General features: G+C 36.6%; 2 protein-coding genes across 2 annotated transcripts; both read left to right on the top strand.

The window, feature by feature from the left end:
* LOC18775538 (beta-glucosidase 12) lies at window positions 8314-11753 on the top strand. The gene is made up of 13 exons (XM_007208202.2): window positions 8314-9065; window positions 9201-9270; window positions 9372-9430; window positions 9550-9625; window positions 9739-9816; window positions 9933-10020; window positions 10112-10367; window positions 10484-10599; window positions 10706-10923; window positions 11006-11037; window positions 11145-11247; window positions 11359-11467; window positions 11572-11753. Exons 1-13 carry the CDS (start codon window positions 8892-8894, stop codon window positions 11741-11743), a joined length of 1551 nt encoding a protein of 516 aa, XP_007208264.1. The 5' UTR covers window positions 8314-8891; the 3' UTR covers window positions 11744-11753.
* On the top strand, window positions 18047-18727 carry LOC109949607. The gene has a single exon (XM_020565681.1). It carries the CDS (start codon window positions 18047-18049, stop codon window positions 18725-18727), a length of 681 nt encoding a protein of 226 aa, XP_020421270.1.

The following is a 19817-nucleotide window of genomic DNA, read 5'->3' on the forward strand; positions in this document are numbered from 1 at the left end:
AGAAGAATATCAGAGAATAAGACAAAACTTCGCAAGGACCCAGCTGAAATCACACATGAGTTGGCGATCCTTATGATTTACTGAAGATGAGTAGTCATACACATACAAGATGACTAGCCATAACCTAATGCATTCTAAAGAATGTAATGTGAGAATTACCTTTGGCAATGCATGAGAAATATAAAGCATGTGTTCAGTCAAGTACAAAAAAAGCACCCCTTATCAAACTACATGGATTACAAAAGAAGATGCCAAGGAGTATTCCCAATATCTGATTACAAAATGTACTACCCTTGTTGAATACAAAATATGCCTTCATTAGCTAGGTCCAAAATGAACTCCCCCTTAATCACGAAGGCATTAAACTTACTTGAAATGGCATTGAGGGTGTGAAGGTGATAGTGCGTGAATAGTTGAGATGCACCACACCATGCCTTTGTAGGAAGAGCATCTAACATGTAAGATCTCTCAGCCACAAACTTCCTCTTGGAAAGAACTTCGTGATAGAAAGTTGCAGGTTCAAGAGACACAAAAAAGGAGGAAGGTTCCATGGAGACATAGGGGTTAGGTCGAGACTTAGGAGCCCTAGGAATAGCAAGTATGATGAGAGGCTTGGCAGAAGACATGGCGCAAAACAAACGAAGAGAAAAAACATAAGCGAAACAGAAGAAACGTGAGAAGGCGACAAGAAGAAGAAAGAAGAACAGCTGAAAACCTGAAAAAAGAGTAAAAGTGAGATAGAGACAAAAAAAAGAAGATATGTGGTACCTAAAAACTTTTTGGGTTTTCTAATTTTTGAATTTTTTTTTAAATTGAAAAAAAAAAAAAAAACCTCAAAGGCCACGACAAAAGAGACAACAAACAAAGACGCAAAACGCAAAGCAAAACAAAAATAAAAGGGCCAAGAACAGGATGACCAGTCAACCATAATGAGCAGACGTACACATTGACTAGTCAATCATAACATAAATAACACATATCAGTATAAGTTTGCTCTGGCTGGGTGGCATGTTGCATGGCCTTTATATAGAGGAAGTACGTGCTGCGCATGAGAATAGGAAGCAATGACGACATAAATTTCTTTGCAAAACACACGTGCATGCAATTAGAAGGGTGCAAAGGGAAAGTTTCATATTTGAATGAATAGTCAAACATGGAATAGTAGCCGCTAATTCTGGTCGAGTCTCCTAATTAACCACATGCGTCAAATTTTGAAAAGAATTTGACGGACCATTTGTTTTATTGACACTGTAGATTGTTCAGATATTTGTGCATAATATGTGATTTTATTTTTGTTTAACGAATTAGAATTTTTAATTTTATTTAGTTTCTTAAATACAAATCGTATAGTCTAAACTACAAAGGTTGGTTATTTCTTACATACACAATACCAAGATGTCATGGATTGAATAGAGGATATTTTGTTGATTTATTGTTTCACATCCCCAAAAGAGGATATATCATACAAGAAATTAGTGACTTATTGGATAATTATTCAAAACGAATTGCCTTCATGTACAGTATTCTATAAAAGGAATGTACAGCTATTACGAGAAGAAAAAGTCTAGCAAAAGAAAACATCCTCAAGGAATGTATACCATTTTACCCCTGCACTTAACAGAATAGTTAGCAAAATTGACGATAAGACCATTTGTTCTAACGAAATTAAAGTTAAAAGACCACGAGAACCATTTTGGAAATTAAGGTACTCAAATGCAAATCGGGTCTAAATTCAAGGACTAATAAAACGATTAACCCTTTAATTCTTCCCATAATAAGCTTTCGTTCAAGGCATTTTTTTTAATCACTCGACTGTGAATATAATTTATTTCTTGAAACAGAGTGATATTTTAATGACTCGGCTGTGACAATGGCTAATAATAATTTTCATATGCTATTGCTTGGACAAGTCTATGGCTAGCGTAATTGCTAAGCTCATCCTCACATATTTCTTGTCAAACTTATGCCTTCACTGTGTTGGAAGTTTGAAAGCAAATGTCCCACATTGGAGAAAACAAAAGGTTCCGTAAGCTTTATAAGCATGAAACCTTAACATCAATTAAATAAAGATTGATGGGCTGATGGGCTTGGTAGTGAAGACTATTATGGTTGGCTTGCTTGATTAATACTAATATTTAATAATCAAGACGTATCTCTTTTTCTTTAAAACTATCTCATATTATTTTAAAGTTACCAACTGTATTGGAGAGAAGCACACCAACGTTCGCCAGAATTCAAGGATCCGGTGCTGGACCCTTGAATTATAGATAGTTGAATCCTGGGAGATAGACGCCTGTTGAACTTCAAGCACTGAGAAGAGGCGAAATTCTGTCTTTAGGACATTGCAAATACGCAAGCCTCTATCTTCAATAAAAGTCAGTATTCTGTACTTAATTTATATATTTGCACATTTATACAGACTTCGTAATTTTGCTACTGTTTGTATTTTAAGAATTGTGCAATAATATAGTGATCCTATAGCATACAACATTTACTGATTATTTTTTAATAACAATCTAAAGACAGAATCTCTTTAATGGAAGAATCTGTAAGTGGCGTGAAGATGACTGATATAGTCAATGTCAGCGGCGTCAAAACTCATGTTAAGGAACCAGAGAAGTTCAAAGGGGTGGATTTCAAACGCTGGCAACAGAAAATGCTGTTTTACTTGACAACACTGAATTTGGCTCATGTAGTCAAAGAGGAAGTTCCTGTGGCAACAGAGAATCCGATACCTGCAGCCAAATTAAATGCTATTGATGCTTGGAAACATTCTGAGTTTCTCTGCAGGAATTATATTCTCAGTTCGTTGGATGATACCTTGTATGATGTTTATTCTTCATACAAGACTGCCAAGGAATTGTGGGAGTCTCTCGAAAAGAAGTACAGAACAGAGGTTGCCGGTACAAAGAAATTTGTCATTGGGAAATTTCTGAATTACAAAATGATAGACTCCAAGTCAGTGGTTAATCAAGTGGAAGAACTCCAGATCATTATGCATGAACTGCATAATGAAAACATGATCATGAACGAGAACTTTCAAGTGGGTTCGATCATAGAGAAGTTGCCTCCTTCCTGGAATGATTTCAAGATCTATCTGAAACACAAGAAATCTGACATGACCCTGGATGATTTGGTTCTGAAACTAAGAGTTGAACAGGATCACAGAATTATTGCGAAAGTGGATGGTGCTTCCTCTGAAGCCAAAGTCAACATTGTTGAAGGCAAAGTCTCTGCTGGAAAGCCAAAATACAATTCCCAGAAAAATAAAGGCAAGTCCTATTTCAAAATAGCACCAAACAGCAAGAATTTTAAGAAAATAAAAGGGAGTTGCTGGGTGTGTGGAAAAGCTGGACACAAGGCACAAGATTGTCGCCACAAGAAAGATGGAGTTTCTGCCAAGTCTGCCAATAATCAAGCAAATGTAACTGAAGATGTTTTGGCTGCTGTAGTGTCTGAAACGAATATGGTTTTAGATACAAAAGATTGGTGGATTGATACTGGTGCAACCAAGCACATATGTGGCGACAAGAGCATGTTCTCTACATACCAAGAAATTTCTGGTGGAGAACAACTCTATATGGGAAATTCCTCAACTGCTGCCATTGCTGGAAAAGGAAAGGTGCTGCTGAAATTTACCTCTGGGAAGGAACTAGCCCTTCTAGATGTACTTCATGTCCCTGATATTAGGAAGAACTTAGTGTCTGGTCCATTGCTCAGTAATAAGGGCTTTAAACTAGTATTCGAATCAGACAAGTTTGTTCTCACTAAAGGGGGAATGTTTGTGGGAAAGGGTTATTTGGCTGAGGGTTTGTTCAAACTTAATGTATTGGCTACAAATGCTATTAATAAAATAAATAAGGCTTCTGTTTATATTGTTGAGTCTTGTGATATTTGGCATGCTAGATTAGGACATGTTAATTTCCGTTGTTTAGATAGAATGATCAATTTAAGGTTGCTGCCAAACTTTAAAATTGATCACAACAATAAATGTGAAATATGCACAGAATCAAAATTTGCAAGGCAAAGTTTCAAATCTGTTTTTGGAAGATCTAATGAGTTGCTGGGTTTGATTCATTCAGATCTTTGTGATTTTAAATCAACACCAACTCGTGGAGGAAAGAATTATTATATTACTTTCATTGATGATTGCAGTAAATTTTGCTATGTCTATCTGATAAATAGCAAGGATGAGGCTTTGAATATGTTCAAGACATATAAAGCTGAAGTTGAAAATCAATTAGAGAGAAAAATTAAAGCTCTAAGATCTGATAGAGGAGGAGAGTATGAGTCTATAGCCTTCTCTGAATTTTGTTCTCAACATGGAATAGTTCATCAAACAACGGCTCCATATACACCTCAACAAAATGGTGTTGCTGAAAGAAAAAATCGAACTTTCAAGGACATGATCAACTCCATGTTGAATAGTTCAGGGCTTCCACACAATCTGTGGGGTGAAGCCTTATTTACTGCAAATACAATCTTGAACAAAATTCCACATAAGAAGACTAATAAGCCTCCTTATGAAGTGTGGAAAGGTAGAATTCCTACATATAAAACCCTCAAAGTGTGGGGTTGCCTTGCAAAAGTTCAAGTACCCTTGCCAAAACGAGTTAAACTTGGACCAAAAACAGTAGATTGTGCATTCATTGGTTTTGCAAATAATAGTGCAGCCTATAGGTTCTTAGTGGTTAAATCAGAAATTCCTGATATTCATGTTAATACTATCATAGAATCTGTAGATGCAGAATTTTTTGAACATATTTATCCCTACAAAGAAAATAGGTCCTGTCCAACTAGAAAAAGATCACTTGAACCAACTCAAAGTGACATTCCTTCTTCATCAGGGGTTCATGAGAATGAAATGGAACCAAGAAGAGGAAGTAGAACGAAAATCCCAAGAAATTTTGGACCTGATTTTCTCACCTTCTTGTCAGAAGCTGAACCACAAACATACAAGGAAGCGATGACTTCAAGTGAGGCTACTTTTTGGAAGGAAGCAATTAAAAGTGAGATGGATTCCATTTTACAAAATAATACATGGCAATTGGTTGATTTACCACCTGGTAATAAACCAATTGGTCATAAATGGATATTCAAAAAGAAATTGAAGGCTGATGGTTCTATAGACAAATATAAGGCACGTCTAGTAGCAAAAGGCTATAGACAAAAAGAAGGGCTGGATTACTTTGATACATATTCACCTGTATCAAGAATCTCATCTATAAGAATATTAATTTCCATAGCAGCCATACAGAAATTGGAGATACATCAAATGGATGTTAAAACTGCCTTTTTGAATGGAGAATTAGATGAAGAAGTCTATATGGAACAACCAGAAGGGTTTGTGGTTAAAGGACAAGAAAAGAAAGTGTGCAAATTAATTAAGTCATTGTATGGACTTAAACAAGCACCAAAAATGTGGCATGAAAAATTTGATCATGTTATGCTGTCAAATGATTTTAAGATCAATGAGAGTGACAAATGCGTATATGTAAAGAGTTTCAAGAACTCATGTGTCATAGTATGTTTATACGTTGATGACATGCTCATAATGGGTACTAGCAAAGATATCATTAATTCTACAAAGAAAATGTTGTGTTCAAGTTTTGATATGAAGGACCTGGGACTTGCAGATATCATACTTGGAATTAGAGTTCAAAGAACCAAACAAGGTTATTTTTTGACTCAGTCCCATTATGCAGAAAAAATACTTAGAAAATTTGGTCACTTTGATGATCCATCCGTTGTGACCCCTTTTGATCCATCAGTTCATCTAGCTAAAAATAATGGATATGCAGTATCTCAGCTAGAATATTCACAAGTGATTGGAAGCTTAATGTATATGATGAATAGTACAAGGCCTGATTTAGCTTATGCAGTGAGCAGGCTTAGTCGATACACTAGTAATCCATCTGATGATCATTGGAAGGCTTTGATTAGAGTGCTACAATTTATTAAAGGCACAATAAATTATGGATTGCATTACACAAGTTACCCACCAGTTTTAGAAGGATATAGTGATGCAAACTGGATTTCTGGTGAAAGTGAAACGAAATCCACTAGTGGCTATGTTTTTGTATGTGGAGGGGCAGCAGTAGCTTGGAAGTCAACCAAGCAAACGTGTATAGCACGGTCAACTATGGAATCAGAATTCATAGCTTTGGACAAGGCTGCTGAAGAAGCAGAATGGCTTCGAAACTTTATGGAAGATATACCGTTATTGCCTAAACCAATAACTGCAGTATGTATTCATTGTGATAATATGGCAGCTATTGCAAGAGCCAAAAATAAGATATACAATGGCACATCAAGGCATATAAGGCGAAGACATAGCACAATTAGACAGTTGCTCAAAGATGGAATAATCTCATTAGATTATGTAAAGTCAAAGGAAAACATAGCTGATCCTTTGACAAAAGGCCTACCTAGAGAGCAAATTAAATATGCGTCGAGGGGAATGGGTTTAATGTCAATTTCATAATGAGCTAACCTAATGGAACCCTAACCTAGCTGATTGGAGATCCCATGGTCTAGGTTCAATAGGCAAACTGGTTAGGAATGGCTCAAGGTATGAACACACTATTTACTCATTCCTATGATCAAAGTGTGTTGTCTGCAGAAGTTTTTAGGGTATGTTTTATACAAAACATTTAATGACGTTAGTATTTTGATATTCAAAAGAAGTATGGCAGAATACTTTTAATTAACGTTACCTATATAGGAGTAAATGTGGGGTCGCATTTATGAGAATTACATGACTACATTCTCTAAAGCTCCTATGAGACCGGGATTTGTTCAAGACCAAAATGAACACAACCGCATGAACTTAAGTGTGTAAAGATTTAATACATGTGTGGCGTATTGTTTCGGTTTACTACAAAACAATGAACAGTTCAAGGCTATGAGTTCCACTGATTCATTAAGTAGATCCGATACGTCTACACTAGGGAAAGTTCAAGTCCAAAAGACACTTTACCTGATGTGTATTTTATCTAATTTCTTCTCCAGTTTTTGAGTCTGCATGTTTTATTTTCAAAAACAAATTTGCATTTCAAATGTGGGGTATTGTTGGAAGTTTGAAAGCAAATGTCCCACATTGGAGAAAACAAAAGGTTCCATAAGCTTTATAAGCATGAAACCTTAACATCAATTAAATAAAGATTGATGGGCTGATGGGCTTGGTAGTGAAGACTATTATGGTTGGCTTGCTTGATTAATACTAATATTTAATAATCAAGACTTGGGCCTTGGGCCTTGGGGCTCTTGGGGTCTTGGAAAAATAAAAGAAATATACCTAGCCCGAAAATAAAATATATTTTTTTTATTTTTTATTTTTCGGATTTCTTTGGCAGAAGTTAAATTCAAACCAGAAAGACTTATCTTTTTGTTTGAATTTGAACAGGTATAACTGATACTAACTGCTATTTTGAAGGGGTGTAATTCTATTATAAAACCACAAGTCCTAGGCCATAAGACGTATCTCTTTTTCTTTAAAACTATCTCATATTATTTTAAAGTTACCAACTGTATTGGAGAGAAGCACACCAACGTTTGCCAGAATTCAAGGATCCGGTGCTGGACCCTTGAATTATAGATAGTTGAATCCTGGGAGATAGACGCCTGTTGAACTTCAAGCACTGAGAAGAGGCGAAATTCTGTCTTTAGGACATTGCAAATACGCAAGCCTCTATCTTCAATAAAAGTCAGTATTCTGTACTTAATTTATATATTTGCACATTTATACAGACTTCGTAATTTTGCTACTGTTTGTATTTTAAGAATTGTGCAATAATATAGTGATCCTATAGCATACAACATTTACTGATTATTTTTTAATAACACACTGTTCCACACAATTCTCATAGCAACTTTCTTTTCATCCTCTTCCAAAATAACCTCAAGATCATTTCACATGAGATAAATATGTAGTAATGACATTTTGTTTACGTTTTTCTTTCTGTGCATTTTAATGTTATTTTTCTTCCCATCATAATTAAGCTCCTTCGTGGGGTTTTTCTTTGGGAGATTCACTATTATACCCAATATAGGGGCCCAAATTTTTTATAAAAAAAAAATATATGAATTGAATTTAGAAACACACACAAAGCTCATTTACAACATAACAAAAAGGCTTTTAACTTCTTGTAAATTACAAAACTGTCGTCTATTTTTTAAAATAAGCCCATCGATTTTTTTTGGTTTGTTTGTAGAAATTAAATGGTGTAAGGTTTATCTATATCATTAGTGCTAAGAATGGGTATATAACTAAATATCTCTTTTTCTTTTTCCTATCGTTTTGACCTTTTAAATGAGATTATTGCTGGACATGAAGAACAATTTCATGTCATTATTTGGGTACAAAATTTGATTCTTGACAATGGTCAAACTTTTGAATATATTTTTCTAACTAGATTCATTTATTTATAAAGATGCTACTAATTCCTTATTACGATATATCCTTTTTGTAGGTACAATTACGCCGAAGGAAGTGAAAGAATAAATCAACCCAAAGGAAGTGCCTGAAGCCCATTGGTTAATTTGAACAATTGTGTGTCAAATTTGTTTCCACAGTTTGACCCATTGGTTATAAGAGACTAAATCCGACTTAGCGGCTCTACTCACACATGCGCCATTATACATATTACGTGTTTGAATATAACAGTTGAGTTTTGGGGGGAGACAAAAACTCATTCAAATATGGAAGTTTTCATTTCCCTTTGTACCATGACATTCTACGTAGTTGCCCCCTCAAACCCATTCAATGCCCATCTGTGTTTTGTTCTCATTTGCAGCACGTACTTCCTCCTCTATATAAAGGCCATGAAGCATGCCAGCCAGAGCCAACTTATACTTATCAAGATTATTACCAACAAAAAAAACCTCAAGTTATGGCAATGCAATTACGATCTTTTCTCTTAGGCGTGCTGCTACTAATTGGCTTTGCATTCACAAATAGCAAAGCAGATATTAGAGCTCCACCCACGCATTTTGACACCGCTTCTCTCAATAGGAGCAGTTTTCCAGAAGGGTTCATATTTGGCGTAGGTTCTGGATCTTACCAAGTAAGTCCTTTCTTCTTCTAGGCTTTAATTTAATTCGTGTTCTGATTGGTTAGGGTTTTCTTTCAAATTCAGACCAAGCATCGATCCTTGCAAGAATATTGACATCTTCTTCATTGTGTCTCTTGTGTATTTCAGTATGAAGGTGCTGCAAACGAAGGTGGTAGAGGACCAAGCATTTGGGATACCTTCACCCACAAATATCCAGGTCTGTCCAATCAAATCATGAATTAGTTAAAATAACAAAATGGTATTACTTTTACTCTTATGCTCTAAATATTTAATTAAATTTTCAATGATTTATTGCAGAAAAGATTAATGATAGCAGTAATGGAGATATCGCTGTTGATCAGTATCACCGCTATAAGGTTCATGACCATTGCACATATTAAATTTTAAAGCATGAAGAAAATTCTGGATATTGAAGATAAGCTCCCGATAATGTTTAACACTTTCTCATGAAATCATTTTTTGTTATGCACTGTAGGAAGATGTGGGGATTATGAAGAATATGGGGTGGGATGCTTATAGATTCTCTATCTCATGGTCAAGATTATTACCAAGTAAGTTCATCGACATCCTTACATTTGGTTGTGACGAATCGTCATATAAAGTTCAGTTTAAATTGTATCAGTGCACTTATTTCGTTATTTTCTGGTTTTGTTTTAATTATTAGATGGAAAGTTAAGTGGAGGAGTGAACGAGGAAGGAATCAAATATTACAACAATCTCATCAATGAGCTCTTACGCAATGGTGAGTCATCCCACCTCACATGATCAATAATTTATACAATAACAGCTTCATGCACTCATAAAAAAACTCGTTTTATCAAACTTATAACTCGTTTTTATTGTTCATGCTATTTATAGGTCTAACGCCATTTGTGACACTCTTTCATTGGGACCTTCCCCAAACTTTAGAAGACGAATATGGTGGTTTCTTAAGCCCTCATATTGTGTAAGTGAAGAAATTTGTCCTCTGAATCGTATTAATAATTTAATTAATAAATACAATTATGACATTCACATTCTGAAATGTGTATATACAGCAATCATTTTCAAGATTACGCAGAACTTTGTTATAAGGAATTTGGTGATCGAGTAAAGCATTGGAGCACACTGAATGAGCCATATACCTTTAGTAACTTTGGTTATGCAATCGGGTCTCATGCGCCGGGACGATGCTCCACTTGGCAGCAGCTAAACTGCACCGGGGGAGATTCATCTACTGAACCATATTTGGTAACACACCACCTGCTCCTTGCTCATACAGCTGCCGTAAAATTGTACAAAAATAAATACCAGGTACAATTCTTTAGTTATTTTATTTGTCATAATATTGGATTCTAAGTTGCAACAAGAGAGAAACTACTTCACTTTTTTGTGACTCGAAAACAAACAAACTATATGTTCTTGTGCAGGCATCTCAAAATGGAGTGATAGGGATAACACTGGTGTCACATTGGTTTGAGCCCCTATCAGAAGAAAAAGAAAATAAAAATGCAGCATTACGAGCTTTGGATTTTATGTTCGGATGGCAAGTGTATTTTGAATTTACTTTTGAATATAATATTTACTCCTTGCTAGAGAGCAATATATAATATAATGTCAAGTTAATGCTTGAAATTTTTACATTCTTGTAGGTTTGTTGAACCATTGACAAGTGGTGACTATCCTCAAAGCATGCGATCTCTTGTCGGAAGCCGATTACCAAAATTCACGAAAGAACAATCCAAGTTGCTAATTGGTTCATTTGATTTTCTTGGACTAAATTACTATGCTGGTTACTATGCAAGCGATGCACCTCAAAATAACTCTGTTTACGCAAGCTACACAACAGATGCTGGAGTTAATCTTTCATGTGAGTAAAAATTCAGAATTTAATTCATGCAATTTAAGTTTATAGACTAATTAGATTCTGATATTCATATACGTTGTGGCAGCTGAGCGTAACGGGGTCCCCATCGGTTCAAAGGTACACATCAAATTACTAGATTATGCATTCATGATTTTGACCATTAATCATTTTGCACTTACAAATGTGATTCCTAAAATTCTAAATATCTTCAAATTTGGGTGTAGGGTGCTTCGGAATGGCTAAATGTTTATCCACAAGGAATTCAAGATCTTTTACTCTACACAAAGAAAAAGTATCACAATCCAGTCATTTACATTACTGAAAATGGTAATTATTTCTAGCCTTGAGTAATTGCATGATCAATGTTTCACGTATTTTTGGTGTAAGACACACACAAGTAGTACAAAGTCTCTAAATTTAAAATGTATTATATTGTAGGTGTGGATGAGTTCAATGATCCGAAATTATCACTTGCCGAAGCCCTTAATGATACCCATAGAATTGACTACTACAATCGCCACCTTCATTATGTTCAAAGTTCTATTGAGTAAGTGTATTAACAAATTCATTTAGAATATATATATGGTCTAGCTTTAGATTTTGAGTTATTGATTCATATTATTGACATAAATATATTTAATTTCTTTTTAGCAATGGTGTCAAAGTGAAGGGATTCTTTCCGTGGACGTTGCTAGACAACTTTGAATGGAGTTCGGGATACAGTGTTCGATTTGGTATTACCTATGTGGATTACAACGATAGGCTTAAAAGGCACCCAAAACTCTCGGCACACTGGTTCAAAAGTTTCCTCAAGCCGTATTGAAAACTTCAGATCATATTCGTCATTCAATATTTGTAATTAATTCAATAATGTAAATTTTATGTATGTACAATAATTCTAGAGATTCCAAATTTATGTACATACAAAATTTGGATTCCAAATTTGTGTACATACAATAATTTCAATTTTAGTACTTGTATAAATTACATTTCCATTAAAACTCGTGTAAAATTAAACATTAATTTTTAGTCCTTTGATGACTGTCAACATACACATAATTATGAAACTCATTTGTTTGTAGTTCTTTGACTGATTGTTCTTAATTTTCATCTATTTGTTTAAATTCCACTGTACTTTGACCATTATACCACAGTGACGAAAAAAATTTGAAATTTAGTGGCCCATTATTTAGAGGCTACAATATGGCTCATTGTTTAGTGGCTACATCAGTTTCAATTTTTCACCTTAAAGAAAAATTTAAGAGAAATGTCACCTGAATTTTTCAAAATTCATGATTTATCATCTCACCTTAATGTCATCCAATTTTTCATCCATTCTCAAGGGTATTTTAGTCTTTCCAATATGTAAATCCTCTGTGAAGCTCCTTTTTCGAACAAAATGCACCACCGGTGACTCCAAGCAATCCCCCGCCTACCTTAAAATCCATTCCCCCCCTTCCCTCTTCAAAGGCCCTTCTTCCATTCCCCCTTTCCTCTTCCCATTCCTCATTCTCTCTCTCTATGATGGAACACCTACCCTCCACACACAAATTCCCTCAGCCCACCCAAAACAAAGTTGATTTGCTCTCTACAAAAACCAAAGACTGAATAACCTCACAAAATCAAAATAGTTCTAAGTATTTATCTCCGAAGTCCATGTAAGCACTCAGAATAAAGCTGAGAGATAGAATACAGAAGTGATCAACCGTAACATCCCATTCCGAAATTTAATTGAATTTACAAAATTCTAAAGCGAAAGGACGACTTTAACCTTAGGGTTCCTAGGTAGTTTAGATTTGACTTTTTACTCATGGCTCATGTTGGGAATTTTCTTGGTTCCTTTACGTAGTGCTCGAGCTCACGAGTTTGTAGGCACGTGGTGGGCCCAAATCGGAGTTGAAATGAAGAAGTTATGGTCTACAGAAGTGTAGTGACACAACTGTAATTTTAACAAAGTTAAATTATAAAAAGCTGGACGGACAGCTCGTTCTCTCTCACTTCTCTCCTCTCTCTCTCTCTCTCTCTCTCTCTCTCTCTCTCTCTCTCTCCTAGTGATGCCGTCACTTTGACTTCCGTTTCTAAAGTGGTTGGTACCGAAAGAATCGTCTCTTCGTCCTCTACCTAACCCATGTCATTTTCCAGCTCGAAAACCCAAGGATTGAGGGTTGGAATGACTGGAATTAACGGTGGCTTCGAAGCTTTTTCCGGTCATCATTTCCATCGATCGAGGTAGAAATCTTCATCTACTCTTTGTGCTCTATCTATTTATATATGTGGTTGGGATCAATTTTGGAGTTTTGAAAATTAATCAAAACACCCATATTGAGCCGATGGTTTTGGCTATTTTCACCCATATTCGACCAAGTTTTGGCCAGAGTCCAAGACCAAAAGTTGCTCCCTTTGTCAGTCTGAAAGTGTTGGTATAGGTATTGGCCAGTGGTTTGATGATTTTCCGTTGTCGAAAAATCTTAAAAGACATCCACCGTTGCTCGCAACAACTGGCGGCACATGGGCCACTATGTGGCGGCCTATTCCGTGTTAAAATGTTTCCCACGTCATTTCGAGTATGACGATCTGATCGGATTTGAATTTAGTTACCGTTTGACTATCAAACGAAGATTGTGCCTATTGTGTGATATCCGGGTTCGATAGGTTTTGACTGTTAGATTGCTTCCAATTTCAGTTATGTTGTTCCCTGTATCTCTAGGATTGTGTAGGAACTTATGAGTCAAGAATTGGAGTCCTGGATACTCTGAGTCAATGATTCTAGGTTTAGGCGAACCAATCGTCGTCCGATCATGTGATTGGCTTAGATCCAACCGGTCGATCGAGACCAACCTTTTCGGACTTGTTTAGTAGATTTTTTGGACCTATAGGAACTTTCGGATCAAAAATAAGAGGTCATGGACCCTGCAACCCTAATTGACCTAGATGGTGGGCCTTGCTGGCCCGATCGAGACCAGGAAAAATGAAGAACTCGCTACACTAAGTTCTTGAAAAGTAAAATTCTAAGTCTAGGAAAACAAAAGTGCGAGACGAAAAATAGGTTTGTCTGTCTGATGTTGTGTGTCTTTCCTTCATTTGGTGAGGTTAATATAGGGCATTCGTCATCCCATGGGCTAGCCATTGAATGGCCAAAGGTCAACTCTTTCAAAACTTCTTTCCTTCCTAAATCTGTAGGACTGCATTGATTGAAATATTATGACATGCTTGATTCTTCCTTACTTTGGAACATTCAGAGTTATTATCAAACTCCTTGATTTCTTTCCTTGTGAGGCCTCCGTCACGTGCACATAATCCTCCGCAAATGTGATGTTTACTTTTGCTACTATTTGTTCCCCGCAAATAGACACTCATTTACTATATTGGGCATGGAAAGTCCAATACAAACTCTATTTGCGGGGCACAAATAGTAGCGAAAGTAAACATCACACTTGAAACATCGTTTCTGAAATAGTAATCCCAACAAGACTCGTCCAAAAGTATAGTACTACTAGTGGCAAGGAAAAATGGGTCAAGAGACTACAATGGCCAAACCTAATGAGAAAGGAGAAATATATTGAAACAAGGAATCAAACAGAATTTGAAGTTGAACGTTGTGTTTCACAAAACTAAAACAAGATTGTAATTTTTTTTTGGTAACATCCATTTTTCCGCACCAATGTACACTACATAGTGTTTTGATACAAAATAGAATAACTATTTTAATCGGGTGATGGCGTTTGTTGTTTGGTTTTTTTAAAATTTATTTTTAATAACCAAAATAGTGTTTTGATATAGAGTAAAAAAATGATGATATTATAATTTTTAAATCTGTTTTGTTTTGTTTTTTGTTTTTTTTTTCTTTTCAGAATCTTTAGATTAGATCTATGGGTGGTTGACCAGAATTTTCTTGAACCATAGGGTCCAGGAGAACAGGACTCATATTAAACATTATTCCATCAAATAATGGTCGACTGATAGATGAAATCACACAATTGTCGACTTAAAATTCCGTCTGAGTGTCTGGGCTTGAGAAATTCTGTGAGCTGGCTTGAGAATCGTCGAATGGAAGAATGATTCTCATTGTGAATCGTAATGGTTGAGCATCTGAGGGTTTTAGCAAGAATGGGGTAGTGGTGGAGGAGAGAGAAGAAAGAGAGAGTTTCAAAGGGACTAAAGGAGAGTTTTGTTCATGAGATGAATTTTTAGGGTATAGTTTCAGGGTGAGTGAAAAAATTGAGAAGGAGTTAGAAGAATTGGGGCTAGAGTTTGAGAGGGAGCTGAAGTTTCAGAGAGAGTTTGCGAGGGAGAGTAAAAATTTTGGGTTAGGGCATTGACTCAAACTTTAGGCATCAGAGGTATATTACCAAAAAATGACCCTCTTAAAAATAAAATAAAAACTAATCACTTTAGGCATCTATATTTATGTAGATGATGCTCAAGGGGAATAAAGGCATCGTCATAAATAAACAAAAAAGCGCGTTGATGTCTTTATACTTGTTTAGTATTGTTATTTATGAAATTGATGACTAATCTACTAATAGGATCTATTTCCCTCTTTACTGATGCCTATCTAGTGTTGCTGTAAGTGAAATTTGACTTAGTGTCACAACCTCTCAAAAACACCTTTCCTAAACTGACGGCTCTAAAGAGAATGAAGGGTCCATTTACCCAAAATTCCTATGTTAGAAAAGGACAGATGAAAACAGAAGAATATCAGAGAATAAGACAAAACTTCGTAAGGACCCATCTGGAATCACACATGAGTTGGCGATCCTTATGATTTACTGAAGATGACTAGTCATACACATACAAGATGACTAGCCATAACCTAATGCATTCTAAAGAATGTAATGTGAGAATTACCTTTGGCAATGCATGAGAAATATAAAGCATGTGTTCAGTCAAGTACAAAAAAAGCACCCCTTATCAAACTACATGGATTACAAAAGAAGATGCCAAGGAGTATTCCCAATATCTGATTACAAAATGTACTACCCTTGTTGAATACAAAATATGCCTTCATTAGCTAGGTCCAAAATGAACTCCCCCTTAATCACGAAGGCATTAAACTTACTTGAAATGGCATTGAGGGTGTGAAGGTGATAGTGCGTGAATAGTTGAGATGCACCACACCATGCCTTTGTAGGAAGAGCATCTAACATGTAAGATCTCTCAGCAACAAACTTCCTCTTGGAAACAACTTCGTGATAGAAAGTTGCAGCCTCAAGAGACACAAAAAAGGAGGAAGGTTCCATGGAGACATAGGGGTTAGGTCGAGACTTAGGAGCCCTAGGAATAGCAAGTATGATGAGAGGCTTGGCAGAAGACATGGCGCAAAACAAACGAAGAGAAAAAATATAAGCGAAACAGAAGAAACGAGAGAAGGCGACAAGAAGAAAAAAGAAGAACAGCTGAAAACCTGGAAAAAGAGTAAAAGTGAGATAGAGACAAAAAAAGAAGATATGTGGTACCTAAAAACTTTTGGGAAATATGCTGATATAATCAGTTTTCACAAGTGGTGTTCTGAAATGATCAGGTTACAAATTGTGTTATGATATAATCACTTGTGAACGTGAAATGACCAAACTGCCCTCCATATAAAAGCACATGTATTGGGGAGTTATTGGCCTTTGATTGCCGACCTAACGCTTCTGGCTTCTCTCCCTTTCTTAGCTCTCTGTCACGGTTCTCTTCCTCTCTCGGCGGTTTTTGTGTCCATCGACCACCATCACTCTATTTCTCCCGCTGTCACGAAAACCTAAGCAGCACTCTGTCGTTCTCTCTCCGCAGGTAATGTTAGGGTTTGGTGAGGGGGTTCTTGACGGTGTCTTAGTTTCCTCTAGTTTCGAGTCTTGAATCGACGTCGGTCTCTTCTCCTCTGCTCCTTCAAGGCCTAAAAAAACCCTAAATTTTGGTTTCGGTTATGACTTTGTTCACAAACGTCCTCCTCCTTCTCAATCCTGTGACAGACAAAAGTCGCGATTTGCTGTAGGTGTTGCTGGTATTTCGAATTGGGTTCTGTGCAGAGAAGGAGTGATTCTAATGTGGGTTTTGTATTTGTTATTGACTAGTTTGTGTTTTTGTATGGTTATCATTTGAGAAGGAAAATTTCACTAACCTGTGACTGAATTTGTGAAGTTTAGTAATTAGAGAGATTGCAATAATAATGTAATTTAACTGTGAATTAGATCATGCTGGGATCAAACTTGTATTGGTGTATTGAGTTTGCTCTATGGACGATGAAGTGCCTCAAATTGTTATTTGTCATCTAGGATTGGTTCGTTTGTGATGCTTGTTTTGACTTCCATTTTATGAGTCATATTTAGTGTGGGAAAATATTCTGGTGGCAATGGCTATTCCATTATAACACACCATTACCTCAGTAGGCCCTGAATTAGCTGTTGAGTAATAATGCAGAAGTAAAATTGTTGGTATCATTGGTGTTTCAGCACGTAGTAGCATATTTTGCACCCTTCCAGTGTTAATGGTTAATTATGTGATTTTGAAATACTAAAGTTAGTTGGCGTGTAAATTTTCTCTTCCCTATGGTATAAAACCTGCTAAATTGTGTTGTTATTCCTTGCTTGCAGGTTGTGATATATGTCTGAAAATGGTATTTTATGGGGCTTCAGTATCTGTTTAGAAATTGCATGTTCATCCATCTAGGTTTAGCAGTTGCAGTTGCAGTAACATTTTGACGTGTCTAGTTTGCACACAGAGTCCATAACTGTGAATACTGATGTTCCATGTGTGGTACTGTATTGCATATGACTAGACATGTATATAACTATGGTCATGAGTAGATTGTAGTAGGCATTGATGCATTTGGAGTAATTATTGTAGCCATTTCGCCCAAACCCTGTATGAAGTGGATCCGTGGTTGATGAAATTGTTTTCAGACTTGGGTGGTATTTGGTTTTTGGATGGAATGGGATGTACATTTAGTAGAAGGGAATGTAGATAAGAGGAGAGTGTGGAGAGAGTTGGAGAGTAGAAAAGAGGCTTACAAACATTTATGGTTTTGTCATATGTATATACATATATCAAAATGGGTTGAAAGTATTAGTTTGAGTAATGTACGTATGAAATATGGGTAACCAATGATCCATATGTACGATGTTGTTGTGCAGGGAACTTGAGAATGGCTTGTAAAGAAAAGCTTATGATTCCTGAGGATGAGAACTACGAAGGAAAGCCATTTGCCCTTTCACACACAAGGACCGCCATTACAACAATAAAGGCGAAGTTCAATACGCAGCAGTTACAGAGGTTCGAGGGAAGTTGTTTTGGTCATCTATTACTGATAGAGGACCTCAAGTGGAATTCACAAATTGTCCACGGCCTGTTGATGAGGAAGGCTGATCCTAAGACAGTTACACAGGTCAATGGGATAAAATTCATTGTGGGTAACAAGTTGATACAATTCATAGCCCAACAATTTTGCCTCATCACGGGGCTAAGGTTCGGAAAGCTCCCTTTCATTCCGAAGGCGACAAATGAAAATTGCTCGTTGAAGCGAAAATACTTCAGCAGCAATAAACCTGCCACCCTTTCGGACCTACACACCGTCTTCATCGAGTGCACAAATGATGAGGATGCGTTAAAGCTTGGAATGGTCTATTTTGCCATTTTTGTTCTATTGGGTAGTGAAAAGCATGTGCTTATTGACATGCGCTATTTGAAGTTGGCTGAAGACCTAGAGGAGTTTGACAAGTATCCATGGGGCGCAGTGTCATATGCAATGACAAATGCTTCACTGTTGAGGGCAGTAAATGCCCAAACAAAGTGGAAAGAGAGCGCAGACAAGAATGCGAAGTGGTAGACCAAGAGAGTACATCATAAGGGGGTTTGGTAGACCAAGAGAGTACATCATAAGGGGGTTTGGCTTCGCTCTTCAGGTGAACACATATCCAGCAATTAACTATTTTATGTGAACAGATTTGGGCTTTTGAAGTGTTCCCAGCATTGGAAGCATTGCATTTCACGGTCCATGAAGATAATAGTCACATCCCTCGAATATTACATTGGAGGAGCAACACGGTGGCCCGTTTTCGGGAGGTTATGAGTCAGGTTTTTGAAAACTTTGAGGTTAGATCTGTTTGTATTAGTCATGTTATGATTAGAAAAAAGTACAAAGCTCACTGATTTTTTTTTTTTTATGTGTTTCAATTGGAGGTTGATGTGCAACTTCTCCGGCCAACAGATATTGAGAAGCAACAACCTTACTGGAGTTGGGGTGATGATGACAACGAAGAAGAAATTGTTGAATTATTTGGGGATGAGGCTGAAGAAAAAACCGGCACTTCTAGTGAAGAAAAAGACGCGGATGTTGAGGAAACAACTACCCTTCCCTCCTCTTCTAAGGTGAGCATGACCTCTTTCCAATGTTGTGAAAATATTACGAATACGATAGGAATGAAGTGGAAATAGTTTCCTGGTTTTTTGTAAGCTTTCTAACTGTTGCAGTATAACTGTATGCAGGGCAAAGGGTCTGTTAATGACGTTCGCAGTTTGAAGCATCAATTACGAAGCACTAAGGATCAGTTGGAAAAGCTACGTAGTTCAAATCGGGGGCTTAGGAACAGAGTTCGTGACTTGGAAGCTATTGTACAGAAGAACTGTTTCAAGCATGAGAACGAGTGTGACAGAAATAAAAACGCTATTCGGGATTTGACCCTAAAAATTGCTTCAGTCGAACATTATTTTAAGTTGGGGATGGAGGAGTTAAAAAAAAATTATGGTGGAGAAGGGCATGAGGAAGTCTGTACTGCTCAGATGAATGAAGGAGGGCAGAATGAAGTGTCACCCTTCAATGAACCTACTAGTCCGACTACAGCAGCACCTAAAATGGACACTCAAGTTCCAGCTGATGGAGTAGAAGCCTTCCCAGGCATGCATACAGAATGGGGTGA

Source organism: Prunus persica, chromosome G6 (assembly GCF_000346465.2).
Source record: "Prunus persica cultivar Lovell chromosome G6, Prunus_persica_NCBIv2, whole genome shotgun sequence".
Lineage (NCBI taxonomy): Eukaryota > Viridiplantae > Streptophyta > Magnoliopsida > Rosales > Rosaceae > Prunus > Prunus persica.